Raw genomic sequence first — 18,398 nt, 5'->3', positions numbered from 1 at the left:
CACGATGCCACCTCCAAGGAGGGAACATCGTCGGCACCGGCATTGGTAGGAAACTAAACAGGGATTTCACCTGGTGCTCCTGCACCCAACTAGATCAAAGGAGCGAAAACATGGTAGTGCCACAGGCACATCGCAGCCACCGGTGACACCACCAACGATGCAGTTGTCAGCCCCTCCAACACGCAGTTGTATGCACACATGCCTATGTTTAGTGAGTTTTATATGAAACATGTGTGAACTACATTTAGGCGTGAGTATGATGTGTGTCTTATAAAAAAAATCATAAGCTTCTGTACAAAGAGCATATGACTTTCTGATCAGAAACCTAGCTACTATGCAGCAGTATAACTGTGTAAGAAAGCGAAGGACTTTCTTAGTACAAGAGATGTATAAAGCAGCACGCAGTGTTGCATGGACTGTAGAGGGAGGCCTCAGTGCTCTCAGTACAGGAGCCAATCAGTCGAAGATCTTTCAGCTGTCTTGTAATATTACGACAAGCCTCAGAGTTTCAGCGGTGAGAAAGAAGAGCTAGGGAATGGAGAGATGAGGGACAGACAGTAGATGGATGGCCGGATGGGGATTTTTTATTTTTTATATATTTTTATTTTTAATATTTGTAAAGTTACACGGCTATTTTAACAAATTAAAAAATAGTCTATTATCTTCAGTTCATCACAAGATTAAGGTTTGATCAGGTGAGACCTTGTGAGCCCACCGATCAAAAAATTAAAAATTACGAAAATTGCTATCCGGCCACATCTCACTCATTCAACGGATACCTGAACCGGCGAGCGAGGACGTGCCTGTTGGCTTCGTTTGTTTGTATGTCCGTATTTCTTTTTTATTTAATTCTCAATTTTATTTGAGAGTATATGAGTGATCTAAATTTTTTAAATATTTTTATAAGCAAACTAGAGCTCACAAGCAACCTATTTTAATTGGTTTGATCCAAAAAAACATAAGCTAATATTTAATTAAAATTCTCCAAAGAAACATACTTTTATAATTTCTATCAATTTTTAATGCCTCAAATAAATTTCCAAAAATCAGAAAAAAAATTTACTAACGTTCTTCTCATGTGATGTACTAATTTAAAAAAATATTTTCAACCCTATGTTATTTGGTGAAAAAGTGAGTTCCTTTGTAATGTTTTATTTATTTATATATTTATTATTTCATGAGATATTATCTTTTTGATTTAATTTGAATTCAAACATGCGCAAATTCATCCAAATGCTTCACAATCAAGGGGTAAGTTCACTAAAAGATCATCAATGCAATATGATATAAACCGATAGACAATTGAGTTAGATACTTAATATACATACATTTAGAAAGTATAATCATAAAAGATAACTGATATGGCTTTATAAATCACAAGTTTGCAATGTAGAATAAGAGTAACTTATACATAAAATTTACATAAATAACTAAAATGACAAAGCTAAACAAAATAACAATAAAACAATTTAAATGGTTTGGATTCAATGTCTAACTTATAGTTGGACTAAAATAATTGAGATAGATATATAGCACATGATAATCTACAAATATAATTACATGAATAATAGGTAAGCTTCTTGCTATTGTGCAGATTAATCTCACTACCTACAAAAGCTATGTTTGAATCATAGCCAAAGTTTAACCAACAACTTAAAACTTTTGCGAGCCATTATTATATCAATTGAGGCACATGCCCTGTTCTTTTTTTTTTTACTGAGAGATCAAGGTAGTGATGATCAAATAATCCAGGATAAGTTCATTAAAAGAATATCGTATGAAATGATAAAAATACATATAAATAGATTGTTACAGGAACTTACTTTTTTATCAAATAATGTAATGTTGGAAACATTTTTATAAATTAGTACAACACATGAAAAAAATATTAGTGAATTTTTCCTAATTTTTGAAAATTTATTTGAGACATTAAAAATTACTAGAAATTATAAAACTATGTTTCTTTAGAGAATTTTAATTAAATATTGGACTAGTCTTTTTGGATCAAACCAATTAAACCGGGTTACTTGTGAGCTCTAGTTTGCTTATAAAAATATTTAAAAAATTTTATCATTCGTGTACTCTTAAATAAAATGGAGAGTTAAATAAAAAAGAAATACAAACATAGGCACGTCCCTTCTCGCCAGTTCAGGCTACGGGCGAGGCGTGGCTTAGCCATAATTTTTGTATTTTTTAATATTGGTGGGACTGATAAGGTGTCTCTAGATGATCTCGTGATGTTTTGATCTCGTCACATGAATATGTGACAGTAATTTATTGTTGTAATTTGATAAAATAGTTGTGTAATTTTATAAACATTGAAAAAATAAAGTATATAAAAAATAAAAAAATTGCTGTGTGGCGATGTGATTAGCCAGCCTCGTTCGCGGTTTGGTTTGGTTTCAAATTAATGGAGGGGACGGAATAGATTTGTGAATTTTGATCCAGATGGGCTTCCAATTTTCTAGGCCCATCCAATTTTCTGCTTCCTTTTCTCCCTCCGGAGTCCGGACCATCGCGCGATCTCCCCGCCGCCGCCATGGCTTTCTCCGCGCGAAGGAGCCTCGCCACCAGCCTCTCCTACCACCTCTCCCGCCGCCTCCACCCCTCCATCTCCCACCTCCTCCCGCCCCACCATGACTACTCCGAAAACCCTTCCTCCTCCTCACCCCAAACCCAATCCGCGCCGTTTCCGTCAGCGCTTACCCGGCCGTCGAGGTCACGAACCCTAAGCCTACCACTCCCCTTCGCACTCCACCTCGCGGCCCACCGCAGCTTCTCGACCTCCTCGCCCGCCTCCACACCCGACATCGATGCCGCGGCGGAAGTCCTCTCCGACGCCGCCTCCTCTGTCTCTGCGCCGGAGCTGCTCTCGGAGGAAGTGGCCGCCGCCGCCTCTTCGGTCCCTGTGCTGCCGGTGCCGTACGCGGGGGAGGTGGCCGCCGCCGCGGCCGAATCGTTTCCTCCGGTCGCCGCACTGCAGTACCTCCTGGACGCCGTGCAGTCCTTCACTGGGCTCAACTGGTATGCCTCCTCGTTGCTCAAGGTTTTATTTTCGGTTTTATTGGTGTAACCTGTAATGAAGTTGCATTTTCATGCACGTGTGATATGTAGGTGGGCTTGTATTGCACTGACGACGGTAATGATCCGGTTACTGACCGTCCCGCTGCTTGTGAACCAGATGAAGGCCACGGTGAAGTTAAATGTAATGCACGCATTTTAGTCTCTCTGCTCCTAGTCAATGCTCTATTTTGGACATGTTTGTTAGCAGTTAAATTATTTTATTAGGCGCACAAACTTCTTAACTTTATCAACTTCGAACCTTGAGTGTGGTGAAGCGAAGGATTATACCATTTCTGTGCAATTTCTAGTGGTACTAATGCTAGAAACTTAGGACACATTTCTGGCTATATGGATGCATGGTCTTAGGATGTAGTTTGGATGCAGTTATCACATAAGTGGGTATGAAGCGCATATGTTTTCGGATGTTTTGAATTTTCAGTATGCTCATGGAGGTAATGCAATACTGAATGGGAACAGGTGAATTTGAGGGTTACCTTTTTTATTAGTGCTGGGTTGTTTCCTAAATTGCCTTTGTGTATTCATATGCAATGCAGTGGCTCAAATTGCTCTAGCATTCTGCAGTCTCTAGCGTAAAATAGCCAAAATGGAATGATTATTTAAGGACAAAAAACTCTGGATACTGCGTTTGGTTCAGATTAGAAATACATTTGCCATCACGTGAAATCTCTAGCAACACGGATTCAACAATGTGCAGTGTAACCTTTTTTTTTCAAGGAGTAGAGAGCCAATCCAAACGTCTGATGTACTTAAGCAAAGGGGATTTAATTCTTGCCTTTTTTTGAACACGTCCAAGCACTTTTGCTCTGATTGTCATTACCAAGTTGTGGTTGTAGACTTGTATTGTAGTTGAAGGCATAATAGTAAGCGTGCAATGAATTTCTGAAGAGACCTAAACGAAGTTGTAGGAAATAATTCAGTTGCCCTCGAAACTCGAAATTCTATAAATCCCTGATGCGTGATACCATTGATTAACAAAACATAATCTCCTTGAGTTTTTAAAAGAAAGTCAGGGTTTTTAAAAAATAAGCCACATAAGATATCCCTTCTGGCCTTCTGTTATTCCTTCATTTTGCTTTGTTCTTTTAAAATGCTACGAACGGGAGGAGTAAGTTTGCAACTGTTACATCATTCAGGCAATGAGACCAGAAATTGAAGCCATCAATGAAGAGATGCGAAATGTAAGTTTTTTTTTTTAATTCGTTCGGTTCATCTTGCACTTGCAGTTTGTATGGTGTTTTGTATGTTAATTACTTGGTACGCTAGTAATGATTTAAACTTGTAATATTTTTCAGTCAACTGATCCAAGATCAATGGAAGTGGGGAGACAGAAATTGGGTGAGCTATTCCTTAGGTATGCAACTTCCAATAGTAACTTTTTGGGATTATATCTGAAAATTGCAAGGTAGTTACCTGTTTCATCTCTTCATGGTTACAGATATTTTGTGTGTCAGTGCAATTTTACAAATTCGTCATTTTGCTCGTCCAGCAGTCCTTCAAACTTAACATTGCCCCTTAAAGTGGCTATTGCTGCATAGATCTATTGAACTTTTATGGATGTTATTTTCACTCTTGCTATCGTCTATGCCTGTAATCTGAAAGCAACCCCCTGCCTCCCTCCCCTTTCTTCCCAAACCACTGCACGTCTGAACAAACTTGACTGTCCCCTTCAATTAGTTTTTTTAATGTAGTCCTTCCTTTCTTTGGTTGTGTAAAATGTATCTGAGATGTTACTAAACTGTTTTAATTCTTTACTGCCTTCCCTCAGAACTGGTGTTACTCCTTTTACACCATTGAAGGGTCTATTCATACAAGGGCCTATATTCATGAGCTTTTTCTTTGCTGTAAGTTTACACCACTTCCTTGCCGCATCTAAAGTTCTCATCAGGATTTTCATTGTCACCAATTTATATATTCTCATCTAGCCCTTTGTCTTGCATTCTCTGTTCCAATTGTAGATATCAAACATGGTTGAGAAAGTCCCTTCTCTGAAAGGAGGTGGAGCATATTGGTTTACTGATTTGACAACTCCTGACGATCTTTTCATCCTCCCTGTGTTAACATCACTGACTTTTTTGGCTACGGTGGAGGTATGCATTTGGGCCACTGCAACTCAGATGTCTTACCTGTTATTTTGTTGTTAAGAAATTAGTGTTTTTCAGCTCAATATGCAAGATGGCATGGAGGGAAATCCTATGGCGAAAACAATGAAGAACTTCTCTAGAATATTTGGTGTCCTGTTTGTTCCATTTACAATGTCCTTTCCAAAGGTACGAACTACTCAGGTTTTTAAGTATCTAGAATTCATATACTGATAACATTTTATAAGAAATTATCTATAAGGATTGAAAAATATTGAAATGTTGGCAAGTTCTCTCGCTAGGTGCACCTACCTAATGACTAAATGTGATATTGTCAGAATAAATAAATGGTTTTGTCGGGTTATTTTGATATTCACCATAAGAATGCTCAGTGACATGACCAATTTTTTGTCAGCCCCAGACTAGCTTATGAAACTTGCCAAATTGGTCCTAGAACTGGTAAATTCTACTCTTTTTATATCCTAACATATACAACCATGACCAAAATTATGGCTGCCTGTATTTCAGAACTACCACGACTGAAATTAGGGACGCCTAAGTTTATTATTTATCTGAATTTACAATGTGTAGCCCCTTATAATTGGAGGATGACTTTGTGAGGTGCATTAAGGGCCTGTATGGGCTAAATTCTATCACAAAGCTTCTTCGATGGCCTGGAGTTGGGCATGAATGGGTTCTTTGGATTCTTTTGAGCTGGGTTAGAGAAGTCTATTTTGTATATTACAGTTGAAACAGCCATTTAGGACTTGCTACTACTCTGGAAGCTACAGCCAGTTGTTTTGCCCAAAAGTAGCTGTAATTCTTTGCCACTTGATTCAGACATGGACATATCCTCATATGGAGCTAGAGCTGCATGACTTCACTTTTGCCATGGTAGAAGTCAAGGTCAAAGTTTTTGAACCAAATGAGGCTTTAGTCGCAGTGGCATCGAAATTTTGTTGGATATCTGAGTAGGAATATTAGGTATATGAACAGGCTGTTAACTCCAGTAGATATTTAGTAGATTGTGGAAACCAGCAAGGATGTAATGATGCATCGGGGGTTAGTTATTGGAAATTTGCTATATAGCCTCAATATGACTGGGGGTAGTGGCAAAATTCTGTGCCAGGTGTTCCCATTTCCCCTAATAAATACATACATTTGCTGAGGGCCTTTTTTAATCCAAAGTTTGGAATGCATTCTCCTAGCAAGTATGCTCAATTAGTGATTACTTGCGGAACTTTAGCATCACAAATCACACATTGGCACTGCCATTAACTTTTGATTTCTTTTGCAGGCAATTTTCTTTTACTGGGTCACATCAAACTTGTTCTCACTTGTATATGGTGTCGGTATGTCACTTGCCAGCCTTGATGAGATCTAACATGGGTTCACACCCTCTTGTCTATCTCACGGCCTGTTCCCTAATTTATAAACTTTGGTTTCATTTTTTCCAGTTCTCCGGAAGCCGGCTGTTAGGAACTGCTTAGATCTTCCTCCCTTGGAATCTCAGACCACACCTGCACAAATGCAGGTCTTTAACCTTCTCAGAGGACCCAAGTCAATACCTGGAGTTGATTCTCCTATTGCAGTCAAGGATTCTGAGGGAGCTAGTTCTGCGCTAAGTCACCGTATCAGAGATCTTGAGAACAAGGCTAAATCTAGAGGTGAATCTCAAGAGTAATTCGTAAATTTTGCACACCTGGAAGTAAAGAAGCACCCTCAATTTGGCACTTAGTAACTTTATGTTGGGAGCAAAGGATACCCAATATGTGTTGGCATTATTCTGAGATTTGATTTGGAAGAGGCGGCCGTTTTTCAACATACAGGGCCACTGCGGTCTCAGCGAATAAATTGTGAGTGATTTTTTGCATGTAAGATCGTTTCATAATACGGTATAACCTGACTAGCTTAACAAGGACCATGGTGTTCCTTGAATCAATTATAGTGATACTTCCGAGCAGTAGTCACTGAGAGTTTTTCTTGTATTTGCTTGATGCTCAAAGCTCAAATGATATACCGAGTTTGTATCTGTAAATTTGTGACGATGTGTATTTTGGAGAGAAAACTGAAATGGTGATGGGACTTTTAGTTTTACCCCCTTCTCTATAATGATTACTGCATATTAAGAATATACAGGACCTCCCGTAGCGATCTAGTTATATCCCCTGTTAATATTCTGGCACCGTATGTTTGTTCATAACCAAAGTGAAAAAAATTTTCTCCATGTTGCGTGGAGTATTCTGCTGACTTCTGCGGAAGGCATAAATGTGGCAACAGGATTGAGTCCTCAATTAGAACATAGAAATTTCCATGAATTCATTTATAACCACGCAATATCAGAAAGTAATTGCTCCTTTATATTTGCTTGTCGCTGCCTTTTAGCCATTGGCTCCTTTGGTTTATCTACGAAATTATGAAAAGGGCATTCACCTACTCGAGATGTGATAGAAATGCTTTCCTATCCACAAAAATCAAAGAAGCCGAGAAAAGAGGTAACTAGGGTCATATCATATGCAATCCAGTCCACCTCTTCAATGATATTTGCTGATCAAACGAGCAATTTTACAAAGTTTGACTTGAAAACCCTGTAGGTTGTATATATTCATGCACTTTGTGAGCAGAATCCACTAATTTATATCTTCCATTTGAACTGTTCGCAAGAGACACTAATCTCTCTCTCTCTCTCTCTCTCTCTCTCTCTCTCTCTCTCTCTCTCTCTCTCTCTCTCTCTCTCTCTCTCTCTCTCTCTCTCTCTCCATTGTCATTTTACCAAATGTTATTCTAGTTCAAAACCTAAAAAGTTCTTCAGCTATGTATCATGCATAGCTTCCTTGTTTACTTGACTCGGCAAATATGAACGTATTGCAAACCTCTTGAGCAGTTCAGCTCAACTCACTTTCACCATAAAACTGATTAATTTTTTATTTGCTTGCCGGCCTCCTCTTTCGGGTCCAGTCCAACCACAGGATAAAGCAAACCATGGCTCATTCAGCCATATGAAAGCAACAACCTGCATACCTGCCTAGAAAAATATCCAATGCCCAGTTGTTGCCTTTAATTTTGCATGCAGTGCCATGTCTAAGGTTTTTTTTTCTTCATGTATAGAGGAGGATGAAGTGGTCTATTCTTATTGAATTGGCCAAACACTCTGCATTATATTTACCGTGTCAACAAGGCAGAAGTCCACAAGGACTTGCTCGGCAGTTGTTGGCCTGTCCGAAAATTCGTAGCGTCAGCAATGACACCAGGATGTCGCACACACGCTGCAAGTTCTTCATCCATCATCCATTGATTCCTGAAAGCGAAGGGGAAAAAGTAGCGAGTAAGCAAGGCCATGTCTGCATGTGGATGGAATCAGCAACTTTTTCAGCCTTTGTAAAGCATCCAAGGATCTAGGATTTGTATGACTGAATATCGATCGCACTCTTGTCATACATACTTAACTTCCATAGTGGCTACTGGTTAGGATAAGAGTGTGATGCACTAAAGCTATGACAAGCAACCAAAGCATGACTCGAAAAACCAGACTTTTTGCGTAACTTGAAGATGGCATGTACCGACTAGGGTTTTTCAAAAGAAATGCTTTTTCCAAGAAAAAGGAACGAAAAATACCATAAATGATCACGACTGTGTATGTGCTGTGCAGGAATATATAATTGAAGCCGCATCCGGACCTACTTGTGAATTATGGTTTCCGTATATGAGTGACTGCATGTGATGGCCATGCATCTGTTCCAGGCCCAGATCTATAGCTGGTTCAGAGACTAATGATTGGACAATTTAAGTTACTGTAAAATAAGCACGAGCAGGGCGTGATGTATCCCGGCTTTCGCGTGGATCGTATATACTATATACTACTAGTAGTCTAGCAGGACAGAAGTATGAATCATTTTCCACGGCAATCCATTGGACGAGAGCGCATCATGCATCCTCCACCATACCCTGCAGGCAGCCAGGCAGCCACATTTTGTATTCCGAGATCGACATCCAGCAGCTAGAGACACCACGATGTTTTTTTTAACACAGGGTCCTTTTTATCTGGACCTTCATTAGAGGCCGCACCCTGCGGCTTTGCCATTGTGCTCCATGCATGTTCGCCGAGACACCACGATGTTAACGCCATTGATCCACGCATCGCGCGTGCTAGTGCGATCTATCCATGACTCCTGACGAGCAAAGGCAGTCGCTGCTCATCCTCATCGATCCAACAAGGAAGAAATCCACATGTCTTCATCATCATCACCACACGCACGCATGGACCTAACATTTTTGTGCCGCCCTGGATGCATGATTCCTTGTCCTCCCGCTCCGTGTGATCCACGGCATCCGTAGCCCACCACGTACCCAACCACCCACCCGCGCGCTCGCTCGGCGCGGCCGGACCAAGAAGTTCTTGGATTGTGCTCACGCGCAGGCACAGCAACGTCGGATTCCATTTGCTTTTGCCGCCCAGTATCTTCACCTGCTCGCCCCGGGTGGAGTCAGAGCGTTCGTGCCTGCCCGTGTCCGCACCACCGGGAGTAGGTGACCCCACTCACGCACTCACCAACCTCCGAACGCGACCAGACCTGACCCGGCCCGGCCTATATAAACAGCGACACGTTGAGGCTCACGGCTCAAGAGACCAGCGGCCGGCATCAACCACCGCTTCGGTTTCTTCCCCACTCACCACCCGGCCGCCGACAGAAGAGAAGAGAAGAGAAGAGAAGGGAAGGGAAGGGAAGGGAAGAGAGCACCACCAGTTAGAGGCCGGCGAGACGTGCGTGGCCATGTGGGTGACGTCGATGCCGCAGGTGTGGGACGAGGAGGGGGCCGCCAAGGGCGGCGTGGTGACGCCCGCGCCGGCCGCGGCGATGCTGGGCTCGCTCGCGGGATGGCTATCCCGCACCGTGCAGCCGCAGCCGCCCGCGCCGAGGGTGTGCGGCACGGAGGGCGGCCCGCCCGTGACCGCGCCCAGGCTCAGGCTGCGCGACGGCCGGCACCTGGCCTACTGCGAGAGCGGCGTGCCCAGGGACAAGGCGCGCTTCAAGGTTGTCTTCTCGCACGGCTTCACCGGCTCACGCGAAGACAGCGTCCGCGCCTCGCAGGTACGTATCTACGCCGTCGCATCTTGCTGCGTGCATGCCCATTTCCTGCCATCATTTCTGATCACGTCAGGTAGATTATATCGAATTGGTGCCAATAATACCAACGAACGGAACGCTTGTTCTTGCGTGCAGTTTAAGCGAAAATTTTGCAAAGAACCATGATTATTCTCGGTGTGGTGGTTAGCTTAGCTGAGAATTTTCGGGCGACTGTCGGTGTCGAAAGCCGAAAGGAGGAGAAGTGAGGCATGAGCTGGTGCCTTCGAAAGACTTGGAATTGTTTTGTTTTGTTTTGTTAGGTGAAGCAGCGTTTTCTCTGAGCTGCCAAATGACCAAATATGCGTCGCTTCCTACTTCCTAGCATGTATGAACCTAATCTGTCAAGGCTTCTCAAAGCCGTTGATGGTTGGCAGGTCACAGGTGCCCCTTACTTTGGAAGACAGCTTGCAGGGATCGAACCTTTCTTTCAGCTTTCGCTTTCACAGCCTTTGACAGATTCCAGAAAGGAAGGCGCCACGTGAAGATGCGCGCACGCATCCGTCGAACTGAACTGATCGACCGACTGCTACCTAACTGCTTGTAATCATCGATGCAACTTCTTCACCCAAAGTCGATTTCACCGTTCCTGTTCTCGTTGTTGCTATCCGGAGTAATGGGCAAATGGCCTAAAGGGGCTGTTTGGTTTGAGGCTAAAAGGAGCCTAGCTAAATTTTAGCTGTGCTCTGGAAATTTGATATCTATTTGTTTGAAGGCCAAATTTAGTTATGCATCGAAAAAATTTGATCGGTAAAATTTTTTCTATAGTGTTCTAGACAAATCTTGGATAAATCGTTTGTTAAAATTTTTAGCAGATCAAATTTTGATTTAGCCTTAAACCAAACATTATTTTGATGATCAAAATTTAGTACTACCCTGATTTGACGTATGACTAAATTTTGGCTTGTTATGTTAGGACCAAAAACCAAACAGCCCAAAGTATCGTATAGTTAACTGACGTAATCATAGGGTTAGGTACTGACATAGCCACTTCCTCTTTTTTTTCCTATTGTCCACTTCATATCTGGCCCAACGGAGCGACAAGGGCGCAAGGTGGAGCGATGAGAGCACCGTCGGTGGAGGATGGTCAGTGGGCTAGTACCAAGGCAAGAGACAATGATGTTGGGTTAGCATGGCGGTGGAAGTGTCGTTGGAGATAGGTGGATAGGGGCAGGAGGCAGAGGCGAGCACGCGAACTTGACTGAGGAGTAAGGGGTGCGAGCATGAAAGGAGCCATCGGGAGGTTGAAACTGGCTATGAGCCTAGTTGTCGCTTGATTTTTTTTTAATATGGATATGTATTTTAGCATTGTCCTTATCTTATACCACCTTCAACCATTTTTCTTCATTTTATTCTCTTCTGAGTCCAAATTCCCTTCTCATACTTGTTTCCTTCAGGCTTATGCTCTACAATAGCATTTTTTGCCCAACAGACTTTTAATATTTTATTATTTTTTATAACTTTAAATATTTTTTTACACAGCACCACCTAACCCTACACATGCAGATGGGTCCAGAGGTCCACTTGATCGGGTCAAAATCAAATGGGGGGGGGGGGGGTCAGCGGGTTTGATCAGCCTTTGACCGGCTCGTCGACGTCGAGCGACAGTGGGTCACAGCTAGGGAAGGGTACCAACAGGACTAGCGCGACGAGGTGAACCTGTTTGGGTGGTCGACGATGACATGACGACGATTTGAGATGACGGTGGCGGTGCACTGAGGTGAGGGAAGGAGGGAGGGGAGGGGTCATAGGCAGCGGCGGTGATTTGTGATGACGGCGGTAGTGCGCTGAGGTAAGGGAAGGAGGGATAGGATGGTCTAGAGAGCTTTAGTGAGGCACGACAGAGCTCACTGTGGCTTTGGATTTGGTGGAGATAGCCCATGGCGATGGGTCGATATTGAGGCGCTAGAGCTGCGGTTGACGCGATGGTTATGGGTCGGCTCGGCTCAAGGGAGGAGTTGAGGATGAGGTCCTGCGTGGCTCGTTGTGATCCTAAGCAACTGATGGTTAGGCCATCTCCAGCAGCTACTTTAAATTTTTATTCTCAAAAATACTATTACAGCATCCCCTATCACTATTATAGCATCTCTTATTTTTTCATCTTCAGCGGTTACACTATTTCCTACATTCTTGAACAGTACTGCTACAGTATTGCTACAGTAATCGGACGGTGTTTTCCTCCCTCCGGACTCACTGTCAACCTCTGTGAACATTACTGCTATTTTCCTCCCTCCGGACCCACTGTCAGCCTCTATAAACAGTGTTGTTACAGTATTGTTGCTGTTACAGTAGCATTAGATACAGACTCTGTTAGAGATGATTTTCAGTGCTTACAGTACTGTAGCACTGGATTCTACGCATTTGAAGTCACTGCTGGAGTTAACCTTAGAGAGTATGGTGAGGAGGTGACTTGATGGTGCTGCGCTTCGCTCTCATGTGCTCTGTTCAGTGCGATCATGGCGGCCGCTTAGTTCCATCTCTTCTGCCTAAGCGCGTGAGCTCACGGTCCTCGTCGTATCTACGAAGGGATATTTTAGAGAGTCTCGTGTCCTTGGAAACCTTCTCCTCTCCCATCCTCTATAAGCCCTTGACGGGAAGCTATTAGAGCACCGGTTTCATTTCCTTTACGGTTTCTTTCCTTTTCTATCACGAAAGGAGCGTGTACTGTGACAAAAACCGTTGGAGATGATGTTTTAGAAGCCGCTACTGTGTTGCGGACACTACCGACGCTACTAAACAGCACCTTGGATGACATGAACACGTCGTCCACATTTGACTTGCACAGTCTGGTGAGCTCTGAAGTAGACGCGTGCGGCGTACCTGCTGGCCTCCTACCAGGGTAGCAGGCACTGATCTCTCCCTGCCCTTCTCGTCACGTGTTCTAGATGAGATGTCAAACTCACCGGAGAAAATGGCAGCAGCTCCGAGGCCGGATCAGACGTCACGTTTCCAAGTTAATTAGTAGCAGTAATAACAGCTACTGCCAGCGAGAAAGAAGACGCCCACGCCCTCTCTTGGAGTTGGAGACTCGGAAGCTCGGCTCGTGGCAATGGAGCTTCTGGGCAAGGCACCCGTGCTCAGCTGCGGCGGGAAGAGGGGCGCAGCGGGGCCGCCCATGGGCCCGCTCGTGGGCGCGCTGGGCAGGTGGATCTACCGCGCCGTGCCGCCGCCGCCGCAGCGTGTGTGCGGCACGCCGGGGGGCCCGCCGGTGACGGCGCCGAGGGTGCGGCTGAGGGACGGGCGCCACCTGGCGTACGCGGAGTCGGGGGTGCGGAAGGAGGACGCGAGGTACAAGGTCATCTTGTCCCACGGGTTCACCGGCTCCCGCCTCGACTCCCTCCGCGCCGCGCCGGTTAGTTTTGCGCATCTAGGCGTTTCAGTTTCCATTTTTTATTCTCCTTTGATGCAGTCCCTTAGTTCAGTTTGGCCCTTGCTTACGAGGATGGTGAGCGTGCAATTGAATCGATATTTCGGCGCATGGAATGTGGAATTTACAACCTCCATCGGAAAGTGTGTAGCTTTTCCGTTTCTGAATCTTGTTATGCTTTTTTTCGCCGGCTCGTGGGGGAAATTAGCTGCATTCCATGACTATGAAAATTTTCTGATCAAGGAATCGCATTATCGCATGCTGGGCTGGTTACGTTACCGAATTCTAGAGTAATTTACCTCTTCAGCTTTTGGTCAGATGGATCATGGATGCAATCTGTTCGCTTCTCTCAATTGCTGAACTTTGCCTTTGAAAACAGACATACCGCACGGCCACTAAAAATGTCAGGCTGAATAAAATCGCCAGCCTTGAATATGAAAACAACTTGCATAGCAACTTGCGTCTCTAAGCTCGTCATCTTTGTGCTTCAAGAAGCAGTGTCCATTCGTCTCCAAAAAAAAAAGCAGTGTTCATCAGCATGTGTTGATTATTTTTGTGGCACCCCCCTTCTGTCGGTGGAACTGAATTGCATGTCAAAAGGAAAACGGTGAATTTTCTTCTTGACTTTCAAAGGTGTACAATTTTTTCGCTTCAAAAAAAGTTATACAATTTTAAACTAAAGACTTTTCTCTTGATATGTCAATAAGATGGAGTATCCTTTTTCAACAAAGTCCTAGTTACAGCTCGAATCAGTGAGTAAATTTGAATCGTGGCGTGCAATTCTCCAGACCCCATTCAGCATCCACTCTGCATTGATATTTTTCGTCTTTGGAACGCATTCGGTTCCCTTTTTTTTTAATAAGAAATGGATAAACTAACCAGCGTGTGAATGTACTGTGATTTCCAGGAAGTGGCCGAAGAGCTGGGCGTGTACATGGTGGGCTTTGATCGCGCCGGGTATGGCGAGAGCGACCCGAACCCCAACCGCTCCGTGAAGAGCGCCGCGCTCGACGTGGAGGAGCTCGCGGACGCACTGGGACTAGGCCCCAAGTTCTATGTAATCGGCATCTCCCTTGGCTGCCATGCCGTCTGGGGCGCCCTCAAGTACATCCCCGAAAGGTAAGCAACGCGGCGCCAGTTACAATGCTGCGATGATCACAATCGTGTGGAGAGTGTTTGATAAATGGGAGTGCACGTTGTGCAGGATTGCTGGCGCGGCGATGATGGCGCCGGTGGTGAACTACTGGTGGCCGGGGTTCCCAGCCGATCTGGTCGCTGAGGTGTACGCCAAGCAGGAGGTGGGCGACCAGTGGGCGCTGCGCGTGTCGCACCACGCGCCTGGCATCCTCCACTGGTGGATGGAGCAGAGCTGGCTCCCCACCTCCACCGTCGTCGCCAACACCACCCACCTGCCCAACAAGCGTGACGCCGAGCTTCGCCGCACCCTCACGGCCGACGGCACGCTCCAGAAGGTGATCACCTACTCCGCGCGAGTCATCTGCTCTTCAAGTGCAGTAAACGCCATCGCTAATTCTGCAGCACCTAACAAAACTGTCGCGGTTCTTGCGTTGTGCAGAAGAGGGAGCTGGCGACGCAGCAGGGCATCCACGAGTCGTACTACCGCGACATGATGGTCATGTTCGGGAAGTGGGAGTTCGACCCGATGAGCCTCCCGAAGCCGCCGTGCCCCGTCCATCTGTGGCAGGGCGACGAGGACGGGCTGGTGCCGGTGGTGTTGCAGAAATACCTCGCCAGCCAGCTCAGCTGGGTCAACTACCATGAGCTCCCCGGCACCGGGCACTTCCTGTCGTCGGTTCCCGGGCTGGGAGACACCGTCCTCAGGACCCTTTTCGGTTGAGCATATACAGCAGTCAGAAGAAGCAGCAGCAACATATGGTGCTAAACCTAAGTATAGTGTTCTGGTGCATTATTAGTTGATTTATTCTAAATCCGTTGGTTATCGCTGATTAGCGATGATAATCTAGATGCAAGGGCAGTGTATGATGGACTGTTTTTGCCATGAAATCGCGTGGCCACAGTGCCACGTTAGAATATGTTACTACGAGTTCTGACCTTCAAAATGAGATATAGAAACACAGTGATCGATGTTATACTGTTGCGGAATACAAATCTTTTTTGTATGAAACTTACACATATATGTTGCTGAAATACAAATCACAGGGCGGATGCAGGAGTACCGAGCAGGGCTGTGGAAATTCCCGCTTCTCGCTGTGGGTGAGACGGCGTGGATGACGGAGCAAGGGAGAAGGATGGTCGGTAAATGGAATACCAGGATGGCGAGACCCACACCGTTCTAGGAGGGGCATGGGACTGGACAGGAGCCCACGGCTGTCGCCTGGGCGGTGGCAGACGGCGACTTGGCCACCCGGCGTCTCCGCCCGTCCCCGTGTAACATCCACTAGTGTCTTGCGCGCGTATTTACGCGCGAGTGACAGCAGCGCTGTGAAGTATAAAGTTATGTTTTGCTCAGTTTTATTTTTTTTATAGTGAAGTGTTAGATAAATAGGAGTCAAAGGATTTAGAGTATGTACTGTTAGATTTTTTTTCTCTTTGTTATGCGGTTATTTAGCAAAACTGATGGAAATGGTTTCAGCAGTGGCGGAATTTGCTGAGTGAGTAAACGGTGACAAAAGTAAATGCAGAATGAAGATGGGGAGTGGTCTAGGTAAATCTTGGATGGTAAAATCGTCTGTTAAAATTTTTAGCTGGCCAAATTTTAACTTGACCTTAAACCAAATATTATTTTGATGATTAAAATTTGACACTACCCTGATTTTACCTCTGATCAAAATTTGGCTTGGTACGTTGGGACCAAAAACCAAACAGCCCCAAAGTATCGTATAGTTAACTGACGCAACGATATGGTTAGGTACTAACGCAGCCACTTCCTTTTTTCCCTGTTGTCCACTTCGTATCTGGCCCACCGGAGCAACGAGGGCGCGAGGTGGAGCGATGAGGACATTGTCGGTGGAGGATGGTCGGTGGACTAGTGCCAAGGAAAGAGATAATGATGTTGGGTTAGCATGACGGTGGGAGCATCATTGGAGATAGGTGGAGAGGGGCAGGAAGTGGAGGCGAGCACGCGAACTTGATTGAGGGGTAAGGGGCGCGAACGTGAAAGCAGCCGTCGGGAGGTTGAAACCGGCTATGAGCCTAGTTGTCGCTTGAAAAAAAATTAAAAATATGGATATGTATTTTAGCATCTTCCTTATCTTAGACCATCTCCAATCATTTTCCTTCGTTTTGTTCTCTTTCCAACCCAAAATCCCTTCTTATACTTGTTCCCTTCAGGTTCATGCTCTACAATAGTATTTTCTTGCCCAATAAACTTTTAATATTTTATTATTTTTGTATAACTTTAATATATTTTTTTACACGGCACCACCTAACCCTACACATGCACATGGGTCCGGCGGTCCACTTGATCGGGTCAAAATCAAATGAGGGGGGGGGGGGGGGGTCAGTGGGTTTGACAAGCCTTTGACCGGCTCGCGGGCGTCGAGTGACGGCGGGTCTCGGATTGGGAAGAGTACCAACAGGACTAGCGCGACGAGGTGAACCTGTTTGGGTGGTTAACGACGACATGATGATGATTTGGGACGACAGTGGTGATGCACTGAGGTGAGGGAAGGAGGGAGAGGAGGGGTTGTAGGCGGCAGTGGCGATTTGTGATGACAGCGGCAGTGCGCTGAGGTGAGGGAAGGAGGGAGAGGAGGGTCCAGAGAGCTTTAGTGAGGCACGACAGAGCTCATCGTGGCTTTGGATTGGGTGGAGATTGTTAGCAACGGTCTACACCACGTCTTCAGGCTATCTCCACGTCTTCATGATATCTGTTGTGATCCGGTTTTACCGTGTGTAGTTGGCGTGAGTTTCTCCTGGCCATTCGTGTGCCACTCATGTACATGCATGCTGCCTATTTATAGGCTTGTGAAATGAATACGAACGTGAGCCAAACTTACATGGTAATTAGAGCGAGTCGATTCTGATCTATCTTCTTTTTTTTCCCACCCTCCTCCCTTATACGCCATGGCAGACACCACTATCGCTGTCAGCACTACTACTGCTGGCGCTCTCTCCTCTGCTGCCACCGGTCCACTCACCTCTCCTCTTGCGAGCGTAGCCCAATCCGTCAACATTACCAGTCTTGTCTCTGTCCGCCTCGACATGCTCTCCACATCCTACCGCCGCTGGAAAAATCTTTTCCTCATCGTTCTCGGCCGATTCAACCTCCGCTCGCATATCGACGGCGCCGAACCTCGCCATGATGATCCTGTGTGGATCCAAGAAGATCTGACCGTCCTCATGTGGCTCCATGCCACTCTCTCTGATGACCTCCTTGACATGGTCATGGAGGAGAATGCCACTGCCTATGGCGTTTGGAAGAAACTCGGCGACTTCTTCACTAGAAACAAGGCCAGTCGCGCCGTCAACCTCGAGTCTGAGCTCCACAACCTGCAGCAAGGTGACTCCTCCGCCTCCGTCTACTGCCACAAACTCAAAACCCTTGCCGATGCGCTTGCTGATTGCGACCAGCCGGTGGGCGAGCGTGCTCTCGTTCATCAGCTGATCCGCGGCCTCAACCCCAAGTACCACATCCCCGAGACTCTCCTGCCGGCGCTGCCGTCCTTCCCCACCTTCATGCAAGCACGTGACCACCTCCTCGTGGCAGAGCACTCTCAGGCGTCATCACCTGCCTCCACCGATTCGGCCCTGGTCGCCTCCGCT

At 45.4% G+C, this 18,398-nt stretch overlaps 2 protein-coding genes across 3 annotated transcripts; both read left to right on the top strand.

Annotated features, from left to right (window-relative positions):
- Positions 1-2,421: 2,421 nt before the first annotated feature.
- On the top strand, positions 2,422-7,259 carry LOC133917085 (mitochondrial inner membrane protein OXA1-like). Its single transcript, XM_062361057.1, has 9 exons — positions 2,422-3,024; positions 3,115-3,205; positions 4,218-4,262; positions 4,377-4,435; positions 4,850-4,925; positions 5,040-5,171; positions 5,244-5,351; positions 6,460-6,514; positions 6,620-7,259. Exons 1-9 carry the CDS (start codon positions 2,540-2,542, stop codon positions 6,844-6,846), a joined length of 1,278 nt encoding a protein of 425 aa, XP_062217041.1. The 5' UTR covers positions 2,422-2,539; the 3' UTR covers positions 6,847-7,259.
- Positions 7,260-9,640: 2,381 nt separating this feature from the next.
- On the top strand, positions 9,641-15,808 carry LOC133917084 (uncharacterized). Of its 2 annotated transcripts, none has more exons than XM_062361054.1 (4): positions 9,641-10,252; positions 14,560-14,771; positions 14,857-15,124; positions 15,229-15,808. In XM_062361054.1, exons 1-4 carry the CDS (start codon positions 9,935-9,937, stop codon positions 15,508-15,510), a joined length of 1,080 nt encoding a protein of 359 aa, XP_062217038.1. In that variant the 5' UTR covers positions 9,641-9,934; the 3' UTR covers positions 15,511-15,808. The 2 variants fall into 2 exon arrangements, with proteins under 2 accessions (XP_062217038.1, XP_062217040.1); XM_062361056.1 differs by lacking the exon at positions 9,641-10,252 and adding an exon at positions 12,720-13,637.
- Positions 15,809-18,398: the final 2,590 nt, after the last annotated feature.

Source organism: Phragmites australis, chromosome 4 (assembly GCF_958298935.1).
Source record: "Phragmites australis chromosome 4, lpPhrAust1.1, whole genome shotgun sequence".
Lineage (NCBI taxonomy): Eukaryota > Viridiplantae > Streptophyta > Magnoliopsida > Poales > Poaceae > Phragmites > Phragmites australis.
The sequence above is the reverse complement of the archived record's forward strand: the minus strand, read 5'-3'. Positions and strand labels throughout refer to the sequence as shown.

Coding starts and splice junctions, on each gene's coding strand:
- LOC133917085 (XM_062361057.1), top strand. CDS start 2,540: ATGGCTTTCTCCGCGCGAAGGAGCCTCGCCACCAGCCTCTCCTACCAC. Junction 4,926..5,039: donor TCATGAGCTTTTTCTTTGCT/GTAAGTTTACAC, acceptor TTCCAATTGTAG/ATATCAAACATGGTTGAGAA. Junction 6,515..6,619: donor CTCACTTGTATATGGTGTCG/GTATGTCACTTG, acceptor CATTTTTTCCAG/TTCTCCGGAAGCCGGCTGTT.
- LOC133917084 (XM_062361054.1), top strand. CDS start 9,935: ATGTGGGTGACGTCGATGCCGCAGGTGTGGGACGAGGAGGGGGCCGCC. Junction 10,253..14,559: donor ACAGCGTCCGCGCCTCGCAG/GTACGTATCTAC, acceptor TGTGATTTCCAG/GAAGTGGCCGAAGAGCTGGG. Junction 15,125..15,228: donor CCGACGGCACGCTCCAGAAG/GTGATCACCTAC, acceptor TGCGTTGTGCAG/AAGAGGGAGCTGGCGACGCA.